This window comes from Acinonyx jubatus, chromosome B4 (assembly GCF_027475565.1).
Source record: "Acinonyx jubatus isolate Ajub_Pintada_27869175 chromosome B4, VMU_Ajub_asm_v1.0, whole genome shotgun sequence".
Classification (NCBI taxonomy): domain Eukaryota; kingdom Metazoa; phylum Chordata; class Mammalia; order Carnivora; family Felidae; genus Acinonyx; species Acinonyx jubatus.
The window spans coordinates 135,141,685-135,163,340 of NC_069387.1; the positions used below are offsets into that span (position 1 = coordinate 135,141,685).

The 21,656-nt window shown below is 54.7% G+C and overlaps 1 protein-coding gene across 2 annotated transcripts; it reads left to right on the forward strand.

Annotated features, from left to right (window-relative positions):
- Positions 1 to 13,258: 13,258 nt before the first annotated feature.
- On the forward strand, positions 13,259 to 21,054 carry UPK3A (uroplakin 3A). 2 transcript variants are annotated; one of them, XM_053199507.1, is made up of 7 exons: positions 13,259 to 13,414; positions 14,429 to 14,584; positions 15,197 to 15,283; positions 15,705 to 15,981; positions 17,060 to 17,142; positions 19,008 to 19,140; positions 20,729 to 21,054. In XM_053199507.1, exons 1-7 carry the CDS (start codon positions 13,363 to 13,365, stop codon positions 20,874 to 20,876), a joined length of 936 nt encoding a protein of 311 aa, XP_053055482.1. In that variant the 5' UTR covers positions 13,259 to 13,362; the 3' UTR covers positions 20,877 to 21,054. The 2 variants fall into 2 exon arrangements, with proteins under 2 accessions (XP_053055482.1, XP_026926285.1); XM_027070484.2 differs by lacking the exon at positions 15,197 to 15,283 and having other exon boundaries at positions 13,261 to 13,414.
- Positions 21,055 to 21,656: the final 602 nt, after the last annotated feature.

Here is a 21,656-nt window from a genome sequence, read left to right on the forward strand (position 1 = left end):
GCTGGGAGACATCGCTCTCGCTTCCACCCTCCCTCGCCGCCCAATTCCAGTCCATCCCACAGTTCCTGCCCCCCCCCCACACTCACCCCCAGCCCTTCCGCCGTTGCCCCAGCACAGACCCCGTGGATGCCAGGATCACTGGCTCCTCCTGCCCTCCGGCTTCTCACTCCTACTCTCTCTCACTCCTTCCGTGGCCCCCTACTTCGTGAAAGCTCTCCTTTACTTCTTGTCTCCCCTTCTTCTCCTCCTGAGCGGAAGCCCCCCCCAGTCCCGCATCCCTGGGGCCTCCACATCAACGACTCTGGTGGATGCTGGTCAGCCCCGAGCAGCACGCAGCCTCGGGCAACACTGTCCCCTCCTGAATCGGCATCATCCCAGAGTGGCCCCGTAGAGCAGACCCCCCTCTCCTCCGGGTGCTGTATGTTGCCCGCAAGAAAAGGCCCAAAGCTGAAAGCCCCCCGGGATTGAACCATCACATTATCCGCTCAAACCGAAAGCAAAAGGGAACAATCGAACTCACTATTCATGAAGGGACTGCTTACAAATCACACGGGGCAGGGGGGTTAACACGTGTTTGAGAGCAGAGCTCTTGGGGTCCCACGCTGCGGGCACTGGGGGCTGGATCATTCTTTGCTGTGTGCGGTTGCCCTGTGCGTTACAGGATGTTTAGAGACATTTCTGAGCCCCACCCGCTGGATGCCCCTCCTCATCACCCCGGATGGGACAACCAGCGCTGTGCCCGGACATTGCCACATGTCTGCCGGGGGGGGGGGGGGGGGGGCAGAATGGACCCCTGCTGAAAACCCTCTGCTTTGGAACAAGCATTGGATAGAGCATCCTTGGAAGGTGCGTTGGGGTCCTCCAGAGAGACCTGGCCACAGCAGTGTGTGTGTGTGTGTGTGTGTGTGTGTAGAGAATGAGATTTTAATAAACTGGCTCACGGGATTGTGGAGGGTTAGTAAGTCCAAGGTTTGCAGGGCAGGCCGTCAGGCTGGAGACCTGGAAGAGCTGTGGTTGAGGTCCAAACACCATCAGGAGACAGAATCCCCCCTTGCTCAGGTGAGGTCAATCTTTTTTGTTCTCCTGAAACCTTCAACCGATGGGATGAGCCCCACCCACATCATGGAGGGTAATCTGCTTTTACTCAGAGTTCACTGACTCACAGAAACATCTAGAATAATGTTTGACTAAATATCTGGCCACTGTGGTCTAGCCAATGTGAGGCATAAAATTCACCGTTGCAATGGGATGCAGCCTCCCCTAAAAGAAATCACTTAGAAAACTTTGAACTTGATTCGGTTGTCCTCCTTCCTTCCTTCCTCCCTCCCTCCCTCCCCCCTCCTTCCTCCCTCCTTCCTCCCTCCTTCCTTCCTTCCTTCCTTCCTCTTTCCCTCCTTCCACCTTCCTTCCTCCCTCCTTCCTTCCTCCTTCCTTCCTTCCTTCCTTCCTCCCTTCCTTCCTCCTTCCTTCCTTCCTTCTTCCTTCCTTCCTTCCTCCCTTCCTTCCTCCTTCTTTCCTTCCTTCTTCCTTCCTTCCTTCCTCCTTCCTTCCTTCCTCCCTCCCTCCCTCCCTCTTTCCCTCCCTTCTTTCCTTCCTTTCTTCCTCTTGGTTTTTATACAGGCAGAGTTATTTTCGAACTATTTTATTGTATTTTAAGCAAAAATACAGCTAAGTATATATGTTCATGGGTTAGGAGTCAAGATTTCAGGTAAGAACATAAGTACCAATCACAGAATCAAATAATGTAAGTAAGAATGTGAGAACTACATTAGAAATATTGACACAAACTCATGATTTTAAATAACTACATTAACAGCTATTAATGATTATATATATATATGCCCCTGTGTCCCTGTGTGTGGGCCAGGAGCTACGCGGTGGACCTGTAACACCTTGGTGAGCCACAGGGCAAAAAGGCTTTTAAGGATTCCTGGGGTCACGTCAAGAGGACACAAGAGCTTACTTAAGGGACTCCCACTGGCCAAAGTCCTGACGATTTGGAGCTCAAAAGAAAAAAAGTGATACTTGAATAAAGCACACTAACGCTTTGAAAAACCAAGCCCATAATGATATAGAACATTAAAAAGTTACAATAATGGGGGGGGCTGGGGGGCTCAGTTGGTTAAGTGCCCGACTCTCGATCTTGGTTTGGGTCATGATCTCACGGTTCACGGGATCCAGTCCCTGCATCCAGTTCTACACTGACAGCTAAGAGACTGCTTGGGATTCTCTCTCTCTCTCTCTCTCTCTCCCTCTCTCTCTCTCTCTCTCTCTTTCCTTTCTCTGTCTCTCCCCATGCTGACTGGCTCACTCTCTCTCAAAATAAATAAATAAACATTTTTGAAAAGTTACCATAATGTCTTACAGAAGGTGACCATAATAGAATGTGCTTGTGCTGTCTCATCATTCATTTGGTTATTGTATCAATAAAGAATACCTTCGTTTGGGGCACCTGGGGGGCTCAGTCAGTTAAGAGTCTAACTTCGGCTCAGTCATGATCTCACGGTTAGTGGGTTCTAGCCCTGCATGGGGCTCTGTGCTGATGGCTCAGAGCCTGGAGCCTGCTTCAGATTCTGTTTCTGTCTCCCCTGCTCGTGCTCTCTCTCTCAAAAATAAAATAAACTTAAAAAAATAGTAATAAAAAGAGTATCTTTGTTTGAAGACATTTTCCTACTCGAAGGCAAGGACTCAGTAGAACAGTCCAGTATTCTGTAACTTTCATAATGGTAAATCAGGGTTTGTTGAACAATAATTCAAGGGGAGGGACAAGTGGGTGTGAGGGCAGACAAAGTAAGATTAATACAAGAGTTGATAATTGTCACAGCTGGGGGGTGGGCACAAAGAACTGTTGTACCATCGGTTGACTTTTGTATATATTTATAATTTCCATAAAAAATTTTTTTAAATTTTTTATTTGATTTAAAAAAATTAAAAATATTTTTTAACATTTATTTATTTTTGAGACAGAGCATGAATGGGGGAGGGTCAGAGAGAGAGGGAGACACAGAATCGGAAGCAGGCTCCAGGCTCTGAGCTGTCAGCACAGAGCCCGACACGGGGCTCAAACTCACAAGTCGTGAGATCATGACCTGAGCCGAAGTCGGACGTCTAACCGAATGAGCCACCCAGGCGCCGCTCGTGAGAAAAAATGTTTAAGTCAGAAGGACAGATGAAACAAAGTGGGCCAAGTGTTGACTATTGGTGAGGCTGAGCCCCAGGCACACATTCTCTTATCTCTACTTCTGTGTGTGCTTTACGTTCTCCGTAACAAAAATCGGGTTTTCTAAGTGTTCGCGTTTGTTAGCGTCATATGTCAGAATCTTAGGTCTGCAGACTGAACTCAAGCACCGAGGAGACCCTTAGATATCACTTCCCGTGGTACGTTCAGCCATCCAGCCCGAGGGGAAAAGACCAGGCTGATCCCTTTTTCATCTTCCCACCCTCCTCTGGGCCCCTGCCCCCCATGGACTGCACCATTGGGCTCCCCACTCCCAGGCTTCCCTTAGGGTCCAGCAGCGGGGGTCCTGGCTGGAGATCGGGGGGCTAGAGGAGAGTGAGCTGGGTGTGTCTGGCTCTCCTGGAGGCCACCGGCAGGAGCCAGCTCTCTGTCTTCCAGCAGATTCTCTCCTTGCCCCTTGAGGCCTAGGAAAGGCCACCCCATGCCTCGTTTGTGCGCAGTCCCAAATTTCCCATTCTGGTGTGCAAACCTTTCCTGCACCGACTCAGGACCCCTCTGCCCAGCCAAACCTCATCCCCCCCAGAGCCCAGCCTAGGTGCCGCTTCCTTGGGGAGCCTTTCCTGCAGCCTGGAAGGAGTCCAAGCCCGATTCTAGGCTCCCCGAGCCTCCCCCTAGCCTGTTGTAGGTTTGTTTTTTTTTTTTTTAATGTGTTTCTGTGTGATTATTTGATGAATGTCCCCTTTTCCTAATACAGAGCATACTGGGCGCAGGGGCTGTTTCCCCCTGCAATGTTGGAATAATGGTATTCCCAGCACACAGTTGTAGGCACTTTGTAAGAAGTTTATTTATTTTTGAGAGACCCAGAGACAGCGTGAGTGGGAGAGGCAGAGAGAGAAGGAGAGAGAGAATCCCAAGCAGGCTCCATTTCAACCCGACCCGGGGTTGGGGGCTCGAACCCCGGAAACCGTGAGATCATGACCTGAGCAGAAACCAAGAGTCTGGCGCTTAAGCCCCTGAGCCACCCAGGCGCCCCAGCACTTAATAAGCGCTTGTTGAATGCATATTCCTTTGAAGGAAGGAATTAGTGAGGCGGTTTATCCTACAAGCAAGTGCGCTTAAGGAGCTGAATTTTTTACTTTAATTTGGATGACCTGTGAACAGCACGTGTCCGGCGGCTACGGAATCGGACACGCGGGTCTAGAGAAAGGGGCGGGGCTCAACCATACGGTTGGATTTGAGGAGCAGCCGCAGACCCGCCCCTCCCGAAACACACCCTCCTCTCCCCTCCCCTCCCCTCCCATGGTCTAGATGATGCGATCGGGTTATTTACTGCCCAGGATCTGCTTATTCAACCTTTACCGGCTCACTTAATCCTCACAATTGAGTCCTTTGTTATATACATTAGTTACTGATTTTATTATTTTTTTAAAGTTTATTTGTTTTTCAGAGAGAGTGAGCAGGGGAGGGGCCGAGACAGACAGAATCCCAAGCAGGCTCCGTGCTCACAGCACGTTCAGTCTGGGGCTCGAACCCAAGAACCGCGAGATCATAATCTGAGCTGAAATCGGGAGTCTGAGGCTTCCCCGACTGGGCCACCCAGGCGCCCCATTCCATGAGTCTATTTCATCCTTAGAGCAGACCCATGAGGGAGAGATTATGATCATTTCCAAATGAGGACATCGTGTAGCGAGTATTTTATTTGCCCAAAGCACAGCCTGCAGGGGCTGACAAGTCCCGTGGGCTTAACCTGGGTGCCTCCTGGCCTCCGGAGGGAACTGTCTAGGGAGCCCTGAGGCATTCACGGATTCACAAGAACTAGTTTGTCCTGCCTTTCCGGACAGGGGGTGGAGTTAGGGTGGGGACGCGACACTGAAAACTCATTTTAGATGTGTGGTTATTGGCAGGGTGTTCAGATGCAGGAGTAAAACCCAAAGGGCGGTGTCAGAAAACACCAGATTGATCGAGATGTGGGCACACATAGGGCAAGAACAGGGGTTTCTGAGCCTACCCTGCTGGGCTGTGCTGCCTGGCTGTCCCCGGCTCTTCCCTCCGGGCCTTGGTGGCTGTAAACGCACACGGGGCGGGGCTTCCAGCTGGCTGGGCAGTGCCTGGGTTGGGTGGGCTTTCGGAGGGGGTGAACAGCAGTTAAATCAGGCCGAGGCCTGGAGTACAGGCTCCCAGTGCCCAGCCATCACCCGAGGTCTGGGGGTGCCCCAACCCATCCCTCCATCCACAGCCCCCGCCCCCCCACCTCCACCCGCAGAAGTCCTGAAACACACAGTGAGCGTAACAGCGTAAACAGAACCACTGGCCTGGGAAGCAGGCTCAGCTTCCAGCAGGAGACAGAGGAAGCCACTGCAGCTTGTGAATCCTGTTTTCTCCCCTGTAAGGGCAGGGGTGGGTGTGGGGGGATGAAGGAAGGAAAGCGAGAGAGGGGGAAGCGCTTGGAGCTAGAAAGTCAAGCCTCTGACCCACCCAGGTTGGTTGGGGGTGAGGGGCCAGTGGGGACTGAGCCATGAGGCAGAGGGAGAGCAATTCTGAGCCAACAAGGACCATTTGGGGCCGGGCAAGAAAGGGCCCCATGCCTGCCAGCCTCCAGATCCCACAGATAAAGAGAGATTAATGTCTAATCCAGGCTTCATTCCAGAGATGGACAAACCAGTTTGCCAAGGCTCAACCAGAGAAGCCTCACCTTGCCCACCCCTCCCCCCCCCCCCCGCCCCAGGCAAGGGGGTGGGGGCCTGAGCATCCATCTGACCTTCCTGTGCCTCGAGGCAGAGCCCTTGACCTTGACTCTCTGTGGCAGGAGCAGTGGGGGATGGGGCTCCAAGAGAGTCTCCAGGACCCAGCGGGTCTGAGGGGCTGCCCTCAGTCCCCTGCGCCCTAAGGAACTTGGGGACATTCGGTAAATTCGGGTTGTAAATCAGTCCCCTCACCTCCTGCCACCCTCAGGTGTCCCTGGGTGGGAGAAGCTGTTGCTGGCCCCAAGAGATCCCCGAGACTCTAGGACAGAGGACCAGTCTCGTAGACCCCAAAGTGGATGCCGTCGGGAGCAGGACGAACATTGTAGATGGATCACTGCGCTGGGCTCCGGGTGGCCTGTTCTAGCCAATTTGCTTCTTTCCCAGAGCCTCAACTGGGAAAAAGGGAATCCAAAGGTCTAAAACTGACATCTTGATTCCCTGTCCTCTCCAGACCCACTCTTCCTGCGCCCCTCGTCTCCGTTTACGGCCACTCCAGCCGGTGGATGGTGGAAGGTGGCCCAGCCTTCAAAATATATCCTCAGGGGGAACATTCCTCCTGCCCCCGCTGATGCCAACCTGCTCTGTGCCTTGCCATAGCTCCTTCTTTCATTCATTCAACACTGATGGGCACCGGAGTCACTATAATAAAGGAGACTCCATCGTGGCCCAGGAGGGGCTCTTATTCTGGGGCTTGGGGAGCAAGACACGCCAGTGGAATGATGTCATCAGCGCTAGAGAGGTCGTGTGCGGGAGAGCCCCGGAAGGAAGACTCCCGGGAGAAGGACGGATTTGGGCTGGGTCTTGGAGGACAGGGGACCCCCAGGCAGGATCGTGGCTCAGTCACCCCAAGCAGTGGGCACAGGGGAGGGGCCTTGAGATAGCATCAGTTACTGATATCAAAGTTGGGAAGCACAGAGAAAGCTCTCATTTTTGGAGCCACAAAGGGCAAAAGAGAGAGCATGGGGAGCTTGGGGACATGCCAGCATCCAGTGGGGCTGGTGGCAGGGGTGAGGGGAGAGTGGGGAGGCAGACAGGTTGGCGGGAGCTGACCCACCATGCAGGGCCTTGGGCGCTGGGGTAGGAAGTGTGGCTGTATCCTGAAGACCGTCAAGGCCCCCAAGGGGGTTTTCTGCACAAGGGAGGTGACAACCAGATTCATATTTTAGAAAGGCCCCTCTGGAAAAAATAGTTTGAAACAGAGACGGGGGCAAACCATAAGAGACTCTTAAATAGAGAGAACAAACTGAGGGTTGATGGGGGGGAAGGGGAGGGGGAAGTGGGTGATGGGCATTGAGGAGGGCACCTGTTGGGATGAGCCCTGGGTGTCGTAGGTAAGTGATGAATCATGGGAATCCACTCCCAAAGCCAAGAGCACAATGTATATATACACTGTGTGTTAGCTAACTTGACAATAAATTATATTAAAAAAAAAAAAAAAAAAAGGAAGTCCCCGCTGGCTTCTGGGTAGAGATGCACTGGAGGGTGACAGGTTAAAGAGACCCAGGAGGAGGCAGGGCGGCATAGTGGTTAGGGACTGGGCACTGGGGTCCCATGACTTACATTTAAAATCTGCTTCCTACTTCTTACCTGGGGGCCACTGGACACACCTATTTGTCCAGCATAGCGGCCGACGCTGGATGCTGGGGTTAGAGACTCTGTTCCAGAGAGATGTTTACATTCTAGGTCCTCAGCCTCAGTTTCCCCATCTGTAAACTGGAGGCAATAATCATACCCGCCTCCCAGACCAGATGTGATAAACGAGTTAATATAGGTCAAACGCTCAGCATAGTCCCTGCCCCCGGGGGGCTCCTGCTGTTACTGGTTACTGGTCCAGGCAAGAAGGCACGGACAGAACCAGTTGTGTTCCCCCAAATGCACATGCTGAGGTCCTGACCCCCGGTATCTCTGAAAGTGACTGTATTTGGAGACGGGGCCTTTAAAGAGGTAATTAAGGTAAAATAAGGTCTGGAGGGTGAGCCCTAATCCAACGTGACTGGTGTCCTTAGAAAAAGAGGAGGTCGGGACACAGGCACACAGAGGGATGTCCACGTGAGGACACAGGGGGAGGACGCCCAGGAGAGAGGCTCAGAAGGAAGCAGACCTGCCCACACTGTGATCTCAGACTTCCAGCCTCTGGAACCGTGAGAAACAAGGTTTCTATGGCTTAAGTCCCCAGCCTGTGGAATCTGTTTCTGCAGCCCTAGCAAACTGATACACACACCAGGCAGCGTAGCAGGACCGGAAAGGAAGACACGGATATGAGTCGCTTGGGGGGGGGGGGGTGCGGGGGGGAACTCGTGTGTCCAGCACACAGTAGGTGCTCATTATCTGTCGAATATGGTTGGATCTGGCAGGACAGGGACCGGGAAGGGAGGGCTGAGGACGGTCGAGAGAAGGCAGGACAAACCCGATGGCACTGGGCAGAGGCAGATGAGAGCTCTAACCGCCAGCACTGCCCAGCCCCCAACCCCCAGCCACACAGCAAACACTTCATGCCTCTGCTCTGCCAGGGGGCACCTTGAGAGCCCACATTTACTGAGAAAGACACTAAGGCTTTGGAAAGGGGCAGGGACTGCTCCCGAGGGAAGCAGGGGCAGGGGCCTCCGGGACCGCCAGGGTGGGGACGCTCTGCAGGACAGGTGGCTGGAGCCTGGGAGAGAGGTGGGAGCTTCTGGGAACAGCCTGGAGCTGGAGGCGGGGGGGGGGGGGGGGGGGGGGGGGGGGGGTTGGGGGGGGGTGGGGGGGGGTGGATGGCCAGGCTCCCAAGGCTCAGGGCTCAGGCTATCTTACTTACATTCATTTCATTTTGTTTTCACGTGACTGGATCCAGGGGCACCTGAGTGGCTCAGTCGAAGCGTCTGACTTCGGCTCAGGTCATGATCTCACGGTTCATGGGTTCGAGCCCTGAGTCCGGCTCTGTGCTGACAGCTCAGAGCCCGGAGTCTGCTTCGGATTCTGTGTCTCCCTCTCTCTCTGCCCGTCTCCCACCCATTCCCTCTCTCTCTCTCTCTCTCTCTCTCTCTCAAATATTAATAAACATTGGGCACCCGGGTGGCTCAGTCGGTTAAGCATCCGACTTCAGCTCAGGTCAGGATCTCACAGTCCATGAGTTTGAGCCCCGCATCGGACTCTGTGCTGACAGCTCGGAGCCTGGAACCTGCTTCGGATTCTGTGTCTCCCTCTCTCTCTGCCCCTCCCGCACTCATGCTCTGTCTCTCAAAAAATGAATAAATGTTAAAAGAAATGTTTTTAAATAATTGAAAGAATGAATAAACATTAAAAAAAAATAAAACAAAGTGACTGGGTCTCAGCACTTTGGAAAGTTTCCAGGACTTTTCAGACGTAGCCAACACTAAAGGCAAGAGCTCACTGCGGTGAGGATTTCTGGCAACTTCTCTGGCTTCTAAAGAAAAGAGTCATGGAAACCAGAGGCCCAGGCCTCTCTGGTGCTTGGAGAAACATGTCGGGGTCAAGAATTTCCCACCCGTAAATTCCCCACGTTTCAAGTTCAGAGGAGGTCTGCGCAGGGCTGGGGTTTGCATAACCTCTCACATCCCAGCTCTTCCTGCTTTGCGGCCTCCTGACAAGCTTGTCATCTGGGCCAGGGTTCACGAAGATGGTCTGATGCACTGAGACGCACAAACAGATGTAAAGTCAGACTGAAGCTCGGTGCCCTGGAATTTGCTTGATCAAAAAGGGAAATTAAAAAAAAAAAAAAAAATATATATATATATATATATATATATATATATATATATTTTTTTTTTTTTGGCAAAAACGGTTTTGGAATGTGCACCCCGGGGCGCTGGGCACAGGAACCCCCCTGTCAGGGCCTCCTGGTTCCCCATTTCCCTCCACGCACACCAGCATGGTGTCTCCCAGCCAATGTGCCACAGTGACCCCATTTCCCCTTACACTTGTCCCTCTTCAGAATTCACCAAACAAAAGTCAGCATCTTTGAAGTGGATGTTTATAAATCCAAGACTTTTTTTTTTTTTCCCCAGAATGTTTGGAGGCCTTAGCAGATTATTTTAACTCTTTTCCCCAGATGTTCTTGCCATATTTGGGCAAGACAAGAGACAGGAGGGCTTTTTTTTGTTTTTTTTTTTTCATGAGAAACTGGACTGTCTGGGAGAAGGCCACGGGTGCCTGGGTCTTCTCTCTCTCACGGGCGATTCTGGGCTGAACCTTCATGAACAACTCAACCAGGTCCTGTTCCAGTCCAGGTACACAAGTGATCATCGGACGGGAAATGTCAGCCTGTAAACATTTTTGGAGGAACCCCACAGCACCTTGCCCAAGAGATCGCTATCTCTGGGGCCGAGACTTTCTGTCACTTTCTGTCTCCCAGAGATAAGGATCTGATCATCCACTCGGCATGGCAGGGCTCGGGGCGATCGGACCCGTGCCCATTTCACAGAGGGGAAAGCGAGGCCCAGAGAGGGGAGCAGCGTGTCCGGTTTTTAAACACATCTTCACGTGGGCACATTTCAAATCTATAGACACGTTTCACGAACAGTATAATGAATACCCATGTTTTTTTACCAAATGTTAACATTCTGCGACATGTGCTTTCTCTCTCTTTCTCTCTGTCCCTCCTTATTCATGTAGCTGCTCTCGCTTCGGAGGTGGTGACATCGTCCGGCATGCAGCTCCTTCTACGTGACCACGATACTGTGACTGCATTCTGGAAATGGCAGATCTACTCACTATTGTTATCTGATACACACTGCATAATCTGGGCTCCCCTCATTGTCCTACTAGCCGTTAATAGGGCTCTTTGTAGGTAGTTCTCATCCAGGAATTAATCAAGGGTCACCAGGGGCAGTTAGTGGCTGCGCCTCCTTCAGTCTTCAACAGTTCTCAGCCTTTTGTTTTGTGTTGTGTTTGCCGCTGGCTGTGCTGATATTAACACTTTCAAAACACCCAGGCCAGCTGGTTTGCAGGAAGTCCCTCAATTTGTGTTTGTCCGGTTGTTTCCTCTTGGTCTGATTGAGGTTAAACTTTTGGGATGGGAACACTGCAAAGAAGACCCTGGGCCCTTCTCAGAGGCGTGACACCAAGGAAGCACATGAAGTCAGTCCATCCATTATTGGTTATCTTACGTCTGATTACTTCCCTAAGCTGTTGTCCCCAGATTCCTGCACATCTTGTTCCTTAAAAAATCTTTCACCTATGGGGCGCCCGGGTGGCTCGGTCGGTGAAGTGTCCGACTTCGGCTCAGGTCATGATCGCGCTGTTTGTGGGTTCGAGGCCCGCGTCGGGCTCTGGGCTGACAGCGCAGAGCCTGGAGCCTGCTTCGGATGCTGTGTCTCCCTCTCTCTCTGCCCCTCCCCCGCTCACACTCCGTCTCTGTGTCTCTCAAAAATGAATACACATTCAAATTTTTTTTAATTTAATTTTTTATTTTTTAAAATTTACATCCCAATTAGTTAGCATATAGTGAAACCATGATTTCAGGAGTAGATTCCTTAATGCCTCTTATTCATTTAGCCCATCCCCAAACATTAAAACATTTTTAACAAAATGTTTCATCTATGGTTTTAACATTCATTGAGATGATTGTTTCTTGAAATCAGTTATTACCAGGATGTTTGCAAAATGGCGATTTTTGGTTTGTCATTCCTTGCACATTTATTAGTTGGTGTTCTCCGAAGAAAAATGTTCTCTTTTACAACATTTAAAAAATGTTTTTTTAATGTTTTTATTTATTTTTGAGACCGAGAGAGACAGAGCATGAGCAGGGGAGGGGCAGAGAGAGGGGGAGACATAGAAACTGAAGTGGGCTCCAGGCTCTGAGCTGTCAGCACAGAGCCCAACACGGGGCTCGAACTCACGGACTGCGAGATCATGACCTGAGCCAAAGTTGGACGTTCAACCGACTGAGCCACCCAGGCACCCCATACATGTTTTGTTTTGTTTTGTTTTTACTTTTTAAGTTTTTTAAAGATTTATTTATTCCGAGTTCGAGAGAGAAAGAGAGAGAGAGCAGAAGAGAGGGGCCGAGAGAGAGGGAGACAGACAAACCCAAGCAGGCTCCACACTGTCAGCACAGAGCCCAATGCAGGGCTCGAACCCACAAACCACAGATGATGACCTGAGCCGAAGCCAAGAGTCAGATGCTCAAATGACTGAGCCACCTAGGCTCCCCTGTTTTATAACATTTTTTAAAGTGCCAGTATTGGCCCGCGGATTCATGTTTCACCCAAGGGGCCAGATTTGTTACTTTCATTATTTATTTTGTGTGCAAACTTTCCATCTGGCCGCTGGGCGCCCCTTCAAGCCCCTTCTGGGCCTGCACCTTGGACATAGTCCCATCGTTTTCCAGTACTTTAGTTTCTAGGCTCCTCCTGACATTCTCTGTCCCAGCCCGGAAGTTACCATCTCTCCCAGGGGGCCCAGTGCCTTTTACTGGGGAAGGCTTTTGCAGGACCCAGAGTGCTAAGTGACTGTGGCTAGGCCCTTTGAGCAGACAGAGCTAGGGAGTTGCTATTTTTATCTTGGCAACACTACCAATTCAAAACTCCCTGAGTTCTCCTCCCCCCGCCCCCCCCCCCCCCCCGGCCCCCCAAATCTCCCTGGTGCTGCATTGAGGACCTGGGTCCTGACACCAGTTCTGGGGTATACCCAAGTCGCTGCAGAACCGCTCTGCCCTCCCCACCCCTGCTTCACTCCTGCGGTCCAGGCCTTGGCTACAGCTCTCTCTGCCTTCTCAGTGCTCTCTACAAGGGAGCACAGTCAGACAGGCCTCGTGAAGTTTCTCAGTAGTTTTCTGCACAGGGTTATGTCGTTCATGCTATACCCGGATTCCTTACTTTCTGTTAAGTTTCCAAATTTAGTCCCCCCCCCCCACTTGTTGATTTATTTCTTATATGTAAAATATAGTATGTAAGACACTCTTGGAGATTCCTGACGCTGGAAGAGTGTGTGTGCGGCCTGGAGAGTCCCAAGGGTCACACCGGGGTCTCTGGAGAGCTCACAGGCCCGGACCTCGTGGTCTCTATGACAGCGCTTTTTCTCATTAGCCTGTTTAATCTTCACAAGAGCCGAGAGAGTATCTGGCACCTAGTAGGGTCTCTGTAAACAGCTGTAGGAATTAGAGGCCCATTTCACAGGGTGGAAGCCGCGGCTCAAAGAGGGGACGTCTTGCCCGCAGAGGTCTCATTAGGGAAGAGACGCTGTGAGAGCGCCGCCCAGCTCCTTGCACACAGTAGGCGCTTCGGTGGAGACGCGGGGCGGGCGTGTGCCCCGGGGAACCAGAGTTCTGGGTAGACGGGGCGGGGCGTATGCAAATAGCCAGCGAGGAGGCCGGGGATTGGCCGGCGCGGGCGGGGGCGGGGCGCGCCGAGGGAGGGCCCAGGCCGCCAGGTGCGCGGACCCTGAGAGGCGCGGTGCCCGCTGGACCGCGCGCCCCGCGCTCCCCGCGGCTGGTTCAAGGCCATGCTTCCGCTCTGGGCCCTGCTGGCCCTCGGCTGCCTGCGCCTCGGCTCGGGTGAGCGGGGAAGGGGAGAAGGGGCCGTGCCTCGGGAGGGCGGGCAGCTGTGACCTGGGCCCTGACCCTCCCACAGTCCTCAGAGGAACCTGGATGCAAAGGAGCATTGGGAACGGGGAGCTTCGCGTGTTCACTCCAGGAACGGGCACGCCTGCCTGCTCTGTGCCAAGCCCTGTGGATCCTCTGGGGATTCGGGTGTTGCTAACAATAGACCACACTAACTAATAAGCTTCCTCAGGTGGGATTCCAGGGCTCAGGGATCACAGATCCCTGTGATGGGTGCTGTGAGAGACAGACGCACAGGGGGCTGCGGGAGAGCAGAGAAGGGGCGGGACTAGACCCTGGAGAGGCCTGGACTGGCGGGGATGGAGGGGCATTGCAGGGGAAGGGGCAGCCCCCGCAAGTTCAAGGAGGGAGACAGTATGGTCTATCCTGGGAACCTCCCGACCACTGTCCATCAGCGTGGCTGGAGCATGGGGTGGGGGGTGGGTGGGGGGCGTGCTTTGGGGTGAGGCCGCAGGCCCAAGGAAGCAAAGCCCAGAACCTCAGGACTTTGATGCCCCTTCAGAGGGGCTGGACTGTGTTGGAGTCCCTTCCAACGCAGTGGGGAGCCACAGAAGGGGCCCAGGAGGAGAGTGACAGGGTCAGGTTTGCATGTTAGAGAGCAGAGAATGGGGGAAGGGTCCACGTGAAGAGAGTGGAGCCACTGGACTGGGCTGACTGCGTGAAGAGATGCTTAGGAGAGGCAGTGGGGTTCTTGGCAACCGAAGAGAGAGGGCAGCAGGGGGCTGGACCGCTTGGCTTCAGGGGGTGGGAGGGGGGGTTGTGGGGGCAGGGGTGCCGCCTGTGTCTGAGACAAGTTCCTGAAATGGCCCTCGGGGAGGGCGAACCCCAGTGCCCGGCACACTCTGGGTGTCAGGAACCCTGTGCAGACATGGGGTGGGGGGCAGAGTGTGCCCAGGGGTGTGGGCTCGTCTGCTGGGGGTCAGCTCCTGTCCTCATTGCCTCCTCTAGGTGTGAACCTCCAGCCCCAGCTGGCCAGTGTGACCTTTGCCACCAACAACCCGACCCTCACCACGGTGGCCTTGGAAAAGCCTCTCTGCGTGTTTGACAGCTCCGCGGCCCTCGATGGCACTTTTGAGGTGTACCTCTATGTCCTGGTCGACTCAGGTAAAGGCCTTCTTCCCGCGGGCCGCACTGAAAGGGGCTTTGACCTGTCTGCAGGGAGGAGGAAAGGACAAGGGGAGTGGGGTGCTTTAGCACCGGAACGCGACTACCCCCGTGTACCTCGCTGACAGGCAGCCCTGGGGGCTCCGTGCCAGCCCTGGGCGGGGAGCTGAGGCCACATGTATGGACTCGTCCCCGAGAAGCGTCCAGTCTAGCGGAGAAATAAAGGCAGCACCAGTCACTGAGCACCTGCATCGTGCTCAGTGCTTCCCACACCTTAGAGCTAATATTGACAACCGGCCAGCAGGACAGCTGCTAGGATGCCCATCACAGAGCAAGGAATCAAGGCTCACAGAGGTGGAGTCACTCGTGGGAGCCCCCAGGCTGGAAAGGGAGCCCGGATCACTGTGGTGTCTCAAGCCCCGGCCCTTCCCCAGGCTCCCCGAGGTGGTGCCTGGCTGGGGTTTGCAAGGGAAACCATGCACTTGGACCCACGTGCTCTGGCCCGGCCTCGCCTGCTCACTGGGGCGATCCTGGGCTTCTGAGAGAAAGAACCCAGTGACGACCTCTGACATTTCTGGCAGCCCGTTCAGGGCCATCATTTCATTCTTTCAGCCGACACTTCCCACCTGTCTCCCTGCGCCCGATCTGTGCCCACGGCAGGGGGGTTCTCTCCCATTTTACAGACCAGGGCCCAGAGAGGTACGAGGGGTTGTCCAAAATCACCCAGCAAGTAAGGAAGGGACCTAGGACCCAACGCAGGTCTGTCTGCCTGCATGCTGTTTCCCCTGTACCGTAGCACCCTCCTTTCTCATTTTACGGAAGATCCAGGGCTCTCGGGGGAAAATGGTGGAAGTCTGTTGGGGCGGGAGGGTCTGTAGGAAGAGGAGGTGGGTGAGAGCCGGGAGCCGGGCACGGCGCCCGAAGCCGAGAGGTGATCCCGTCTGCCCCCTCCGTTGCACAGGGAGCCCTCGAAGCAGGGCTGAACCTGCCTCGGCCTGGGACGCAGGGCCCAGCATAGCGCTGGCTCAGGGAGGTTGTCCTCGGGTATTGGGTGAATGGCTGAGTGAGTGCCTTTGAGCTGAGGTGGCCAGGAATCTCACTCCCGACCCTGTCTCTGCAGCCAGCTCCAGGAACGCCTCCGTGCAGGATGCCAAGACCCCGCTGAGCTCCACCTTCCAGCAGACAGAGGGGGGAAGGACAGGCCCCTATAAGGCAGCGGCCTTTGACCTGATCCCCTGTGGTGACCTGCCCAGCTTGGATGCCATCGGGGATGTGGCCCGGGCCTCGGAAATCCTGGACGCCTACCTCGTCAAGGTGGGCGCCAACGGCACCTGCCTTTCAGACCCCAACTTCCACGGCCTCTGCAACCCGCCCCTGTCGGCGGCCACGGAGTACAGGTGGGTGTGGGCAGCTGTGGGTGAGTGACCGTCATGCCCCAGCCCTGAAGGGCCAGAAGGGCCCAGAAGGGCCGCGTTTCTTGTACCAGGACTGGCCCAGGGCTCACGAAGGGGCCTGCTTCAGGGCGTGTGACCATGCCAGGGCCCCATGCACTCAGAAGGACCCCTGCTTGGCTTAATCCTCTGCCTTTGTCATCTTGAAATTCTTTTATTATTTTTTAAATCTTTTTTTTTTCACATTTGTTTATTTTTGAGAGAGAGAGAGACACACAGAGACAGTGTGAGAGGGGGAGGGGCAGAGAGAGAGGGAGACCAGAATCCGAAACAGGGTCCAGGCTCTGAGCTGTCAGTACAGAGTCCGACGCGGGGCTCGAACTCACGGACCGTGAGATCATGACCTGAGCCGAAGTCGGACGCTCAACCGACTGAGCCCCCCCAGGCGCCCCCCCTTTTTTTTTTTAAGTGTTAAACTAGAGGCTGTTGATTTTTTGGTTCTCAGAATATCCGCTGTTTTAAACTGACCATGTATGAGACCGTCAGTGGGCTCTTGGTATTTTGTGCTGATCCTCCTTTATGATTAGAAACACTTGATTGGGGTTTTCTACATAAAAATATAGCCCTGTCCCAGGAAGGTTGAGTTGGGAATGAATATTATTCCTTTTTTTTTTTCTTTTTTAAAGTCTCTTTTGTGTGCCAAGGACCAAGCTGGGAATAGTGGAAGGCAAAAATACCACCAGGACAAATGGGTTAATGCTCAGCCAGTATGCTACAGGCCTCGTATAGATAATAGAGAAATGGTGGGGGCGGGGCTCCCAGAGGGAGAGCTGACCGGAGGGCCATTGGTCCCTTCCCGGAGGCTTCCTGGAAAGAGTCCAGGGGCAGGAATATGGGGCAACGGTGCCGATGCCAAATCCAGCACTGTCCTGTCGCCCAGAGCCCACCCTGTGGCCGCCTAGATTTCCATCTCCTAGAAGTACCCCGTCTGTCCCCCAAACCTGTCCTCCCAACCCCTCCCACCTGCCGGTGGCCGGGGCGCACAGGATGAATAGAAGTCGCCCTTTCCTCCGTCTCCTTGCAGGTTCAAGTACATCCTCGTCAACATGTCCGCGGGCTTAGTACAGGACCAGACCCTATGGTCCGACCCCATCCGCACCAACCGTCGTAAGTGGGGGGGGGGCGGGGGGGGAGGGCTGCGGGGCAACCCTCAGGGGAACCCGGGAAAGCAGACTCAGCCTGTCATGGGGAAAAGTCTCCCCAGATGCAGGGCAGGCTGTTGGGTTGATGAGGAAAGTGCATCTTTAAAAAAAATGTTTTTTAATATTTATTTATTTTTTTGAGAGAGAGAGAGAGAGAGAGAGAGAGAGAGAGAGTGCGTGCATGTGTGTGGGGTGGGAGGGAGGGGCAGAGAGAGAGGGAGACAGAATCCGAAGCAGGCTCCAGGCTCCGAGCTGTCAGCACAGAGCCGGGGCTCGAACTCACAAAGCATGAGATCATGACCTGAGCTAAAGTCGGACGCTTAACCGACCGAGCCACCCAGGGGCCCCAGAGGTGCATCTTAAAATGGTTTACCTGACATTTGCCCCCTCCCTTGTCTGAGGTGTTGTAGCGGGTTTTGCTGGCGTAACTGAGGTGGGTGTGGCGTTTGTCCTGCATTCCATCCTGACCCCCCCACCCCATGTTGAGTCCAACCCCACGGTAAGCTGACGGGCCATGCAGTAGCTCTGAAAGGTAGCTTGAAGTCACATGGCTAGTGACGGGTGTGGACAGGGCGTGTGTGCATGTGGCTGGGGTGCCCCGCCCCCCCCCCCCCCCCCCCCCCGTAACAGTGCTGCCTTGGGACCAAGAGTCCCGAGTTCAAGCCCAGCCTCTGCCCCTCACTGCTGTGTGAACCCTTCAGAACCTCAGTTCCCACATCTCAGAAGTGGGAGGAAAAACTCTTGGTCTGCCTCCCCAGCCGGATTCCTTTGAATTATCCAGGCAAAAGCACCAGGCCCGGTTCTTTTTGGGCAGGGCCCGAGGTCAGTTTGTGGGAAGACTGTGCCCTGTGGGATTAGGCAGACCGGCACGTAAACTCGAGTCTAGAGTCCGAGTGCCCTGGGACAGGAACTCAATCTCCCTGAGCTGCAGAAAGTGATCTGTAGAATGGGCATCTCGTGGGTCTATATGGGACAATGACCAGAAAGCAGCTAGTTCACTGTAGGACCTGTAAGTTGTTCACTGAGTTCTAAAGGTGACTTTGGTAGAGGGGTGGAGGGGTTCTGTTAGACCAGGGCCCTTTGCCTCATCTTTAAAAAAATGTTTTTTAATTTTTTAAAATTTATTTTTGAGAGGGTTTTGAGAGAAAGCAAGAGTGAGCAGAGGAGAGGCAGGCACAGAATCCAGAGCAGGCTCCAGGCTCTGAGCACAGAGCCCGACGCGGGGCTTGAACCCACCAACCGCGAGCTCATGACCTGGGCCGAAGTCGGATGCTTAACCCACTGAGCCACCCGGGTGCCCCAGGCCTCGTCTTTAATTGCGGATAATCCGTAGCCCATCCATTTCACCAGACGCGTTGAGTTAGGTTGTAATTTAAAATTATGCAAAAGGCCAGGGACACCTGGGTGGCTCAGTCAGTTAAAGCCTCGGACTTTGGCTCAGGCCATGATCTCACAGTTCGTGAGTTCAAGCCCTGCATCGGGCTCTGTGCTGACAGCCTGGAGCCTGCTTGGGATCCTCTGCCCCTCTCCCTCTGGCTCTCTCTCTGTCTCAAAATTAAGTAAACATTTTTTAAAAATAAAATTATGCGGAAAGACAGTTAAGAGAGGAAGAGACGAGACACGCGAGGTAGTTGGGACGTGGGTGTGGAACAAGCAAGATAATTGTGCCTCAGACCTGGGGGTGGGGACAGACACCGACCCGGGTCCCTGCTTCATCCTGAGATCTGTGGCTGCCGGGCCTGGGGGTTGGGGGGGGGGTCCCCTGTGTGTCCCTGGGAGAAGGCTGAGGGGTGCAGTGTCTGGGGAGTAAGTGGGCCCGTGTCCCATTAGCCACCCCCTACTCCGCGATCGACACGTGGCCGGGCCGGCGGAGCGGGGGCATGATCGTCATCACGTCCATCCTGGGCTCCCTGCCCTTCTTCCTGCTCGTCGCTTTTGCTGGTGCCATCGTCCTCAGCCTCCTGTGAGTAGCCACGGGCTGGAGGGTGCGACTCGGGGTGCACACCAGGCACGCTCCTCCTCGAGCGTCCCCCCCCCCCCCCCCCCGAGGCAGGGGAGAGCCCAGAAGGCCATGGAGCTGCCTTCCACCCCGGGGTGGGGGCGGGGCCGGGGGCTGGTGAGAGGGGAGCTGTGTCCTGGGGTGTCCGAGGTCAAATCATTCAGCTGGGTAGGGAGGGGCTCGGTACCCGGGCTTTGCGGGCAGGTTCCGGCTCTGACACCTCTCCTTCTGTGCCTCAATTTCCTCATCCGGGCGACGGGGATACGAATAAATACTATCCTCTTTGTGGAGTCTTGAAGGTTAAGTGACATAATCCCTAGAGTTTTCAGGGCAGCACCTGGACACTCAGTAAATATTAGCTTTGTTGTCGTAGTTCAGTTCACCTACTTGCTGTAAGATGGGGAAACTGAGGCCCAAGGTCACAACAGCCAGTTAAAACAGAGTTGAGCTCAGAGCCCTGGGCTTCTGAAGCTACCAACAGCTCTGATGTTGGACAAGGACTTGAGGTCTCCCGTGGGGGGTCCGTCGCAGCTCACAGGGCTGCCTGGTGGGAAGTCAGGTGTGCCCACAATCCACTCGTCCTGGGACGATGGCGCAGGGGGGGAATCAAGGCACCAGCAGGTGCTGTGGGAATCTAGAGGAAGGGGAGGAAGGTCCTGGCTGGATCCCTGCCAGGGAGGGCTTCCTGGAGGAAGGGGCAGGAGGAGCCGAGTCTGTACGGGGATGAGTCGTCAGGTCCTATGCAGAGTGCTGCTCAGAGACAGGGAGGCTCTGAAGGGGGAGAGGGTGCCTGCCCCAGTGCTGAGGACAGATGGGAAGTCCCCTTGGAGAAGGTGAAATTAAGGGGATACAGAGACCAGCCAGGTGGGAAAAGCCCTGTGGGCTGGGTGGGGGATGGGGAAGGGGACAATGAACTTGCAAATCAGGTTGCCCTCTGCCATTTAAGTCCTTAAAAACACAAATAACAGATGAGATTAGTCACTAGGAGACTGGTCTGTCTGGTCAGACTTGGGAGCCCTGGGGACACGGGTATGTCCCTCCCTCCTTGTGGGCAGCACGTTAATCTGGCAAAGGTCCTGTTCCCTGACGTTAGCCTGGCTCTCCCATTTATCCCTCCTCTACCCCCATCCCAGCCCCAGCGACACCAGACTGCCCACTGTTACCCCAGCCCTTCCTGTCGCGTGCCTGGAATGCCTTTCTCAGCCCCCTCCTTCGGGATCTACGACCTGTCCCCTCCTCCAGGAAGCCTTCCTGTCCGTTCTGTCTGGTCATTCTTTCCTGTGGCCTGTCTTCCACAATCTTAGCTCTTTGGGGATTTGGGACGGCAGCCTCCAAGCGTCCAGCTCATGGCAAGATCTGTAAATCATCTGTTCCCGCAGTTCCAAAGGGGGTGCCCCTTCCCTTATCCCGGGGCCCTGGCACGCAGTGAGGGCTCTGGAAAGACTGGTCTCTGGCCGAGGGCAGCGTCTAAGGAGAAAGGTCCCTGAGCAGCTGCAGGGCTTTAGGCTTGCTCTGTGCCCCTAACCCTTACTCTCTTCCTCTGCTTGGTCAGGGACACGGGCGGTTCTGACAGGGAAACGACACACGACTCCCAGATCACGCAGGAGGCCGTCCCCAAGTCCCTGGGGACCTCGGAGCCCGCGTACGCGTCTGGGAACCGGGGGCCGCCGCTGGACAGGGCTGAGGTGTATTCCAGCTAGCTGCAGGACTGAGCCCGGGCCCGCTCCTGGGCGGGAGGCCTTCTCCCCACTGGCCTTGCCCAGGGGGCGTGCGGGCAGCCGGTGCCCTGACCCCACCCACAGCGGAACAGGGTGTGTTGGCCCAACCTGCGGGAAAACTGTCAATAAAATCTTCCCAAGGTTTTGAGTTCCAAATGAATGAGGGACAAGACAGATGAATGAATGCTTGAGTCCGTGTTGGGCGGAGGGGCCGGATTGTTTCTCTAGAGGGTGGGGGCAGGGGACTGATTTTCCATCAGAGTGGAGGGGGTGAGGGTTAGGAAAACGGGTGTCAGAACCCCTGGAACATCCGGAAGATGGGGGAAGCAGCACCCCCCTGATCGCCTCCCGTGAGCTGGAGGGGTCCCGAGAGACGGGCCAGGCGTGCAGTCACTAGATGGTGTTTGGGGTTCGCTGACTCCGAGGTGCTTGAACCTGAACTGGGCCCCACAGGGGCAGCGGCCATCAACTCCTGTGTCCTCCAGCAGCCATCTCCTTCTCGCTGGGGCTCAGCTTCCTCATCTGTAAAATGGGCTGATGCGTAAATGGCTACTTTCAAGGCTCCTTCCCTGCTTTCCCTGAGGGCACCGCGGTAGGTGGGCCGAAGAGGCTTCCGGAAACAGAAGAGGGGCACCGAGTCCACTTGTGGGGGTGCCGCAGGGACCCTCCTACTCCTGCTTCCCGGCTCAGATGACTCAGTTCTCTCTTCTGAGCCAGGTAGCAAGACCACTTCCCTCTGGGGAATGTGCAAAACAAGTCATG

Coding starts and splice junctions, on each gene's coding strand:
- UPK3A (XM_053199507.1), top strand. CDS start 13,363: ATGCTTCCGCTCTGGGCCCTGCTGGCCCTCGGCTGCCTGCGCCTCGGC. Junction 15,284..15,704: donor ACAGACCAGGGCCCAGAGAG/GTACGAGGGGTT, acceptor CTGTCTCTGCAG/CCAGCTCCAGGAACGCCTCC. Junction 15,982..17,059: donor TCGGCGGCCACGGAGTACAG/GTGGGTGTGGGC, acceptor GTCTCCTTGCAG/GTTCAAGTACATCCTCGTCA.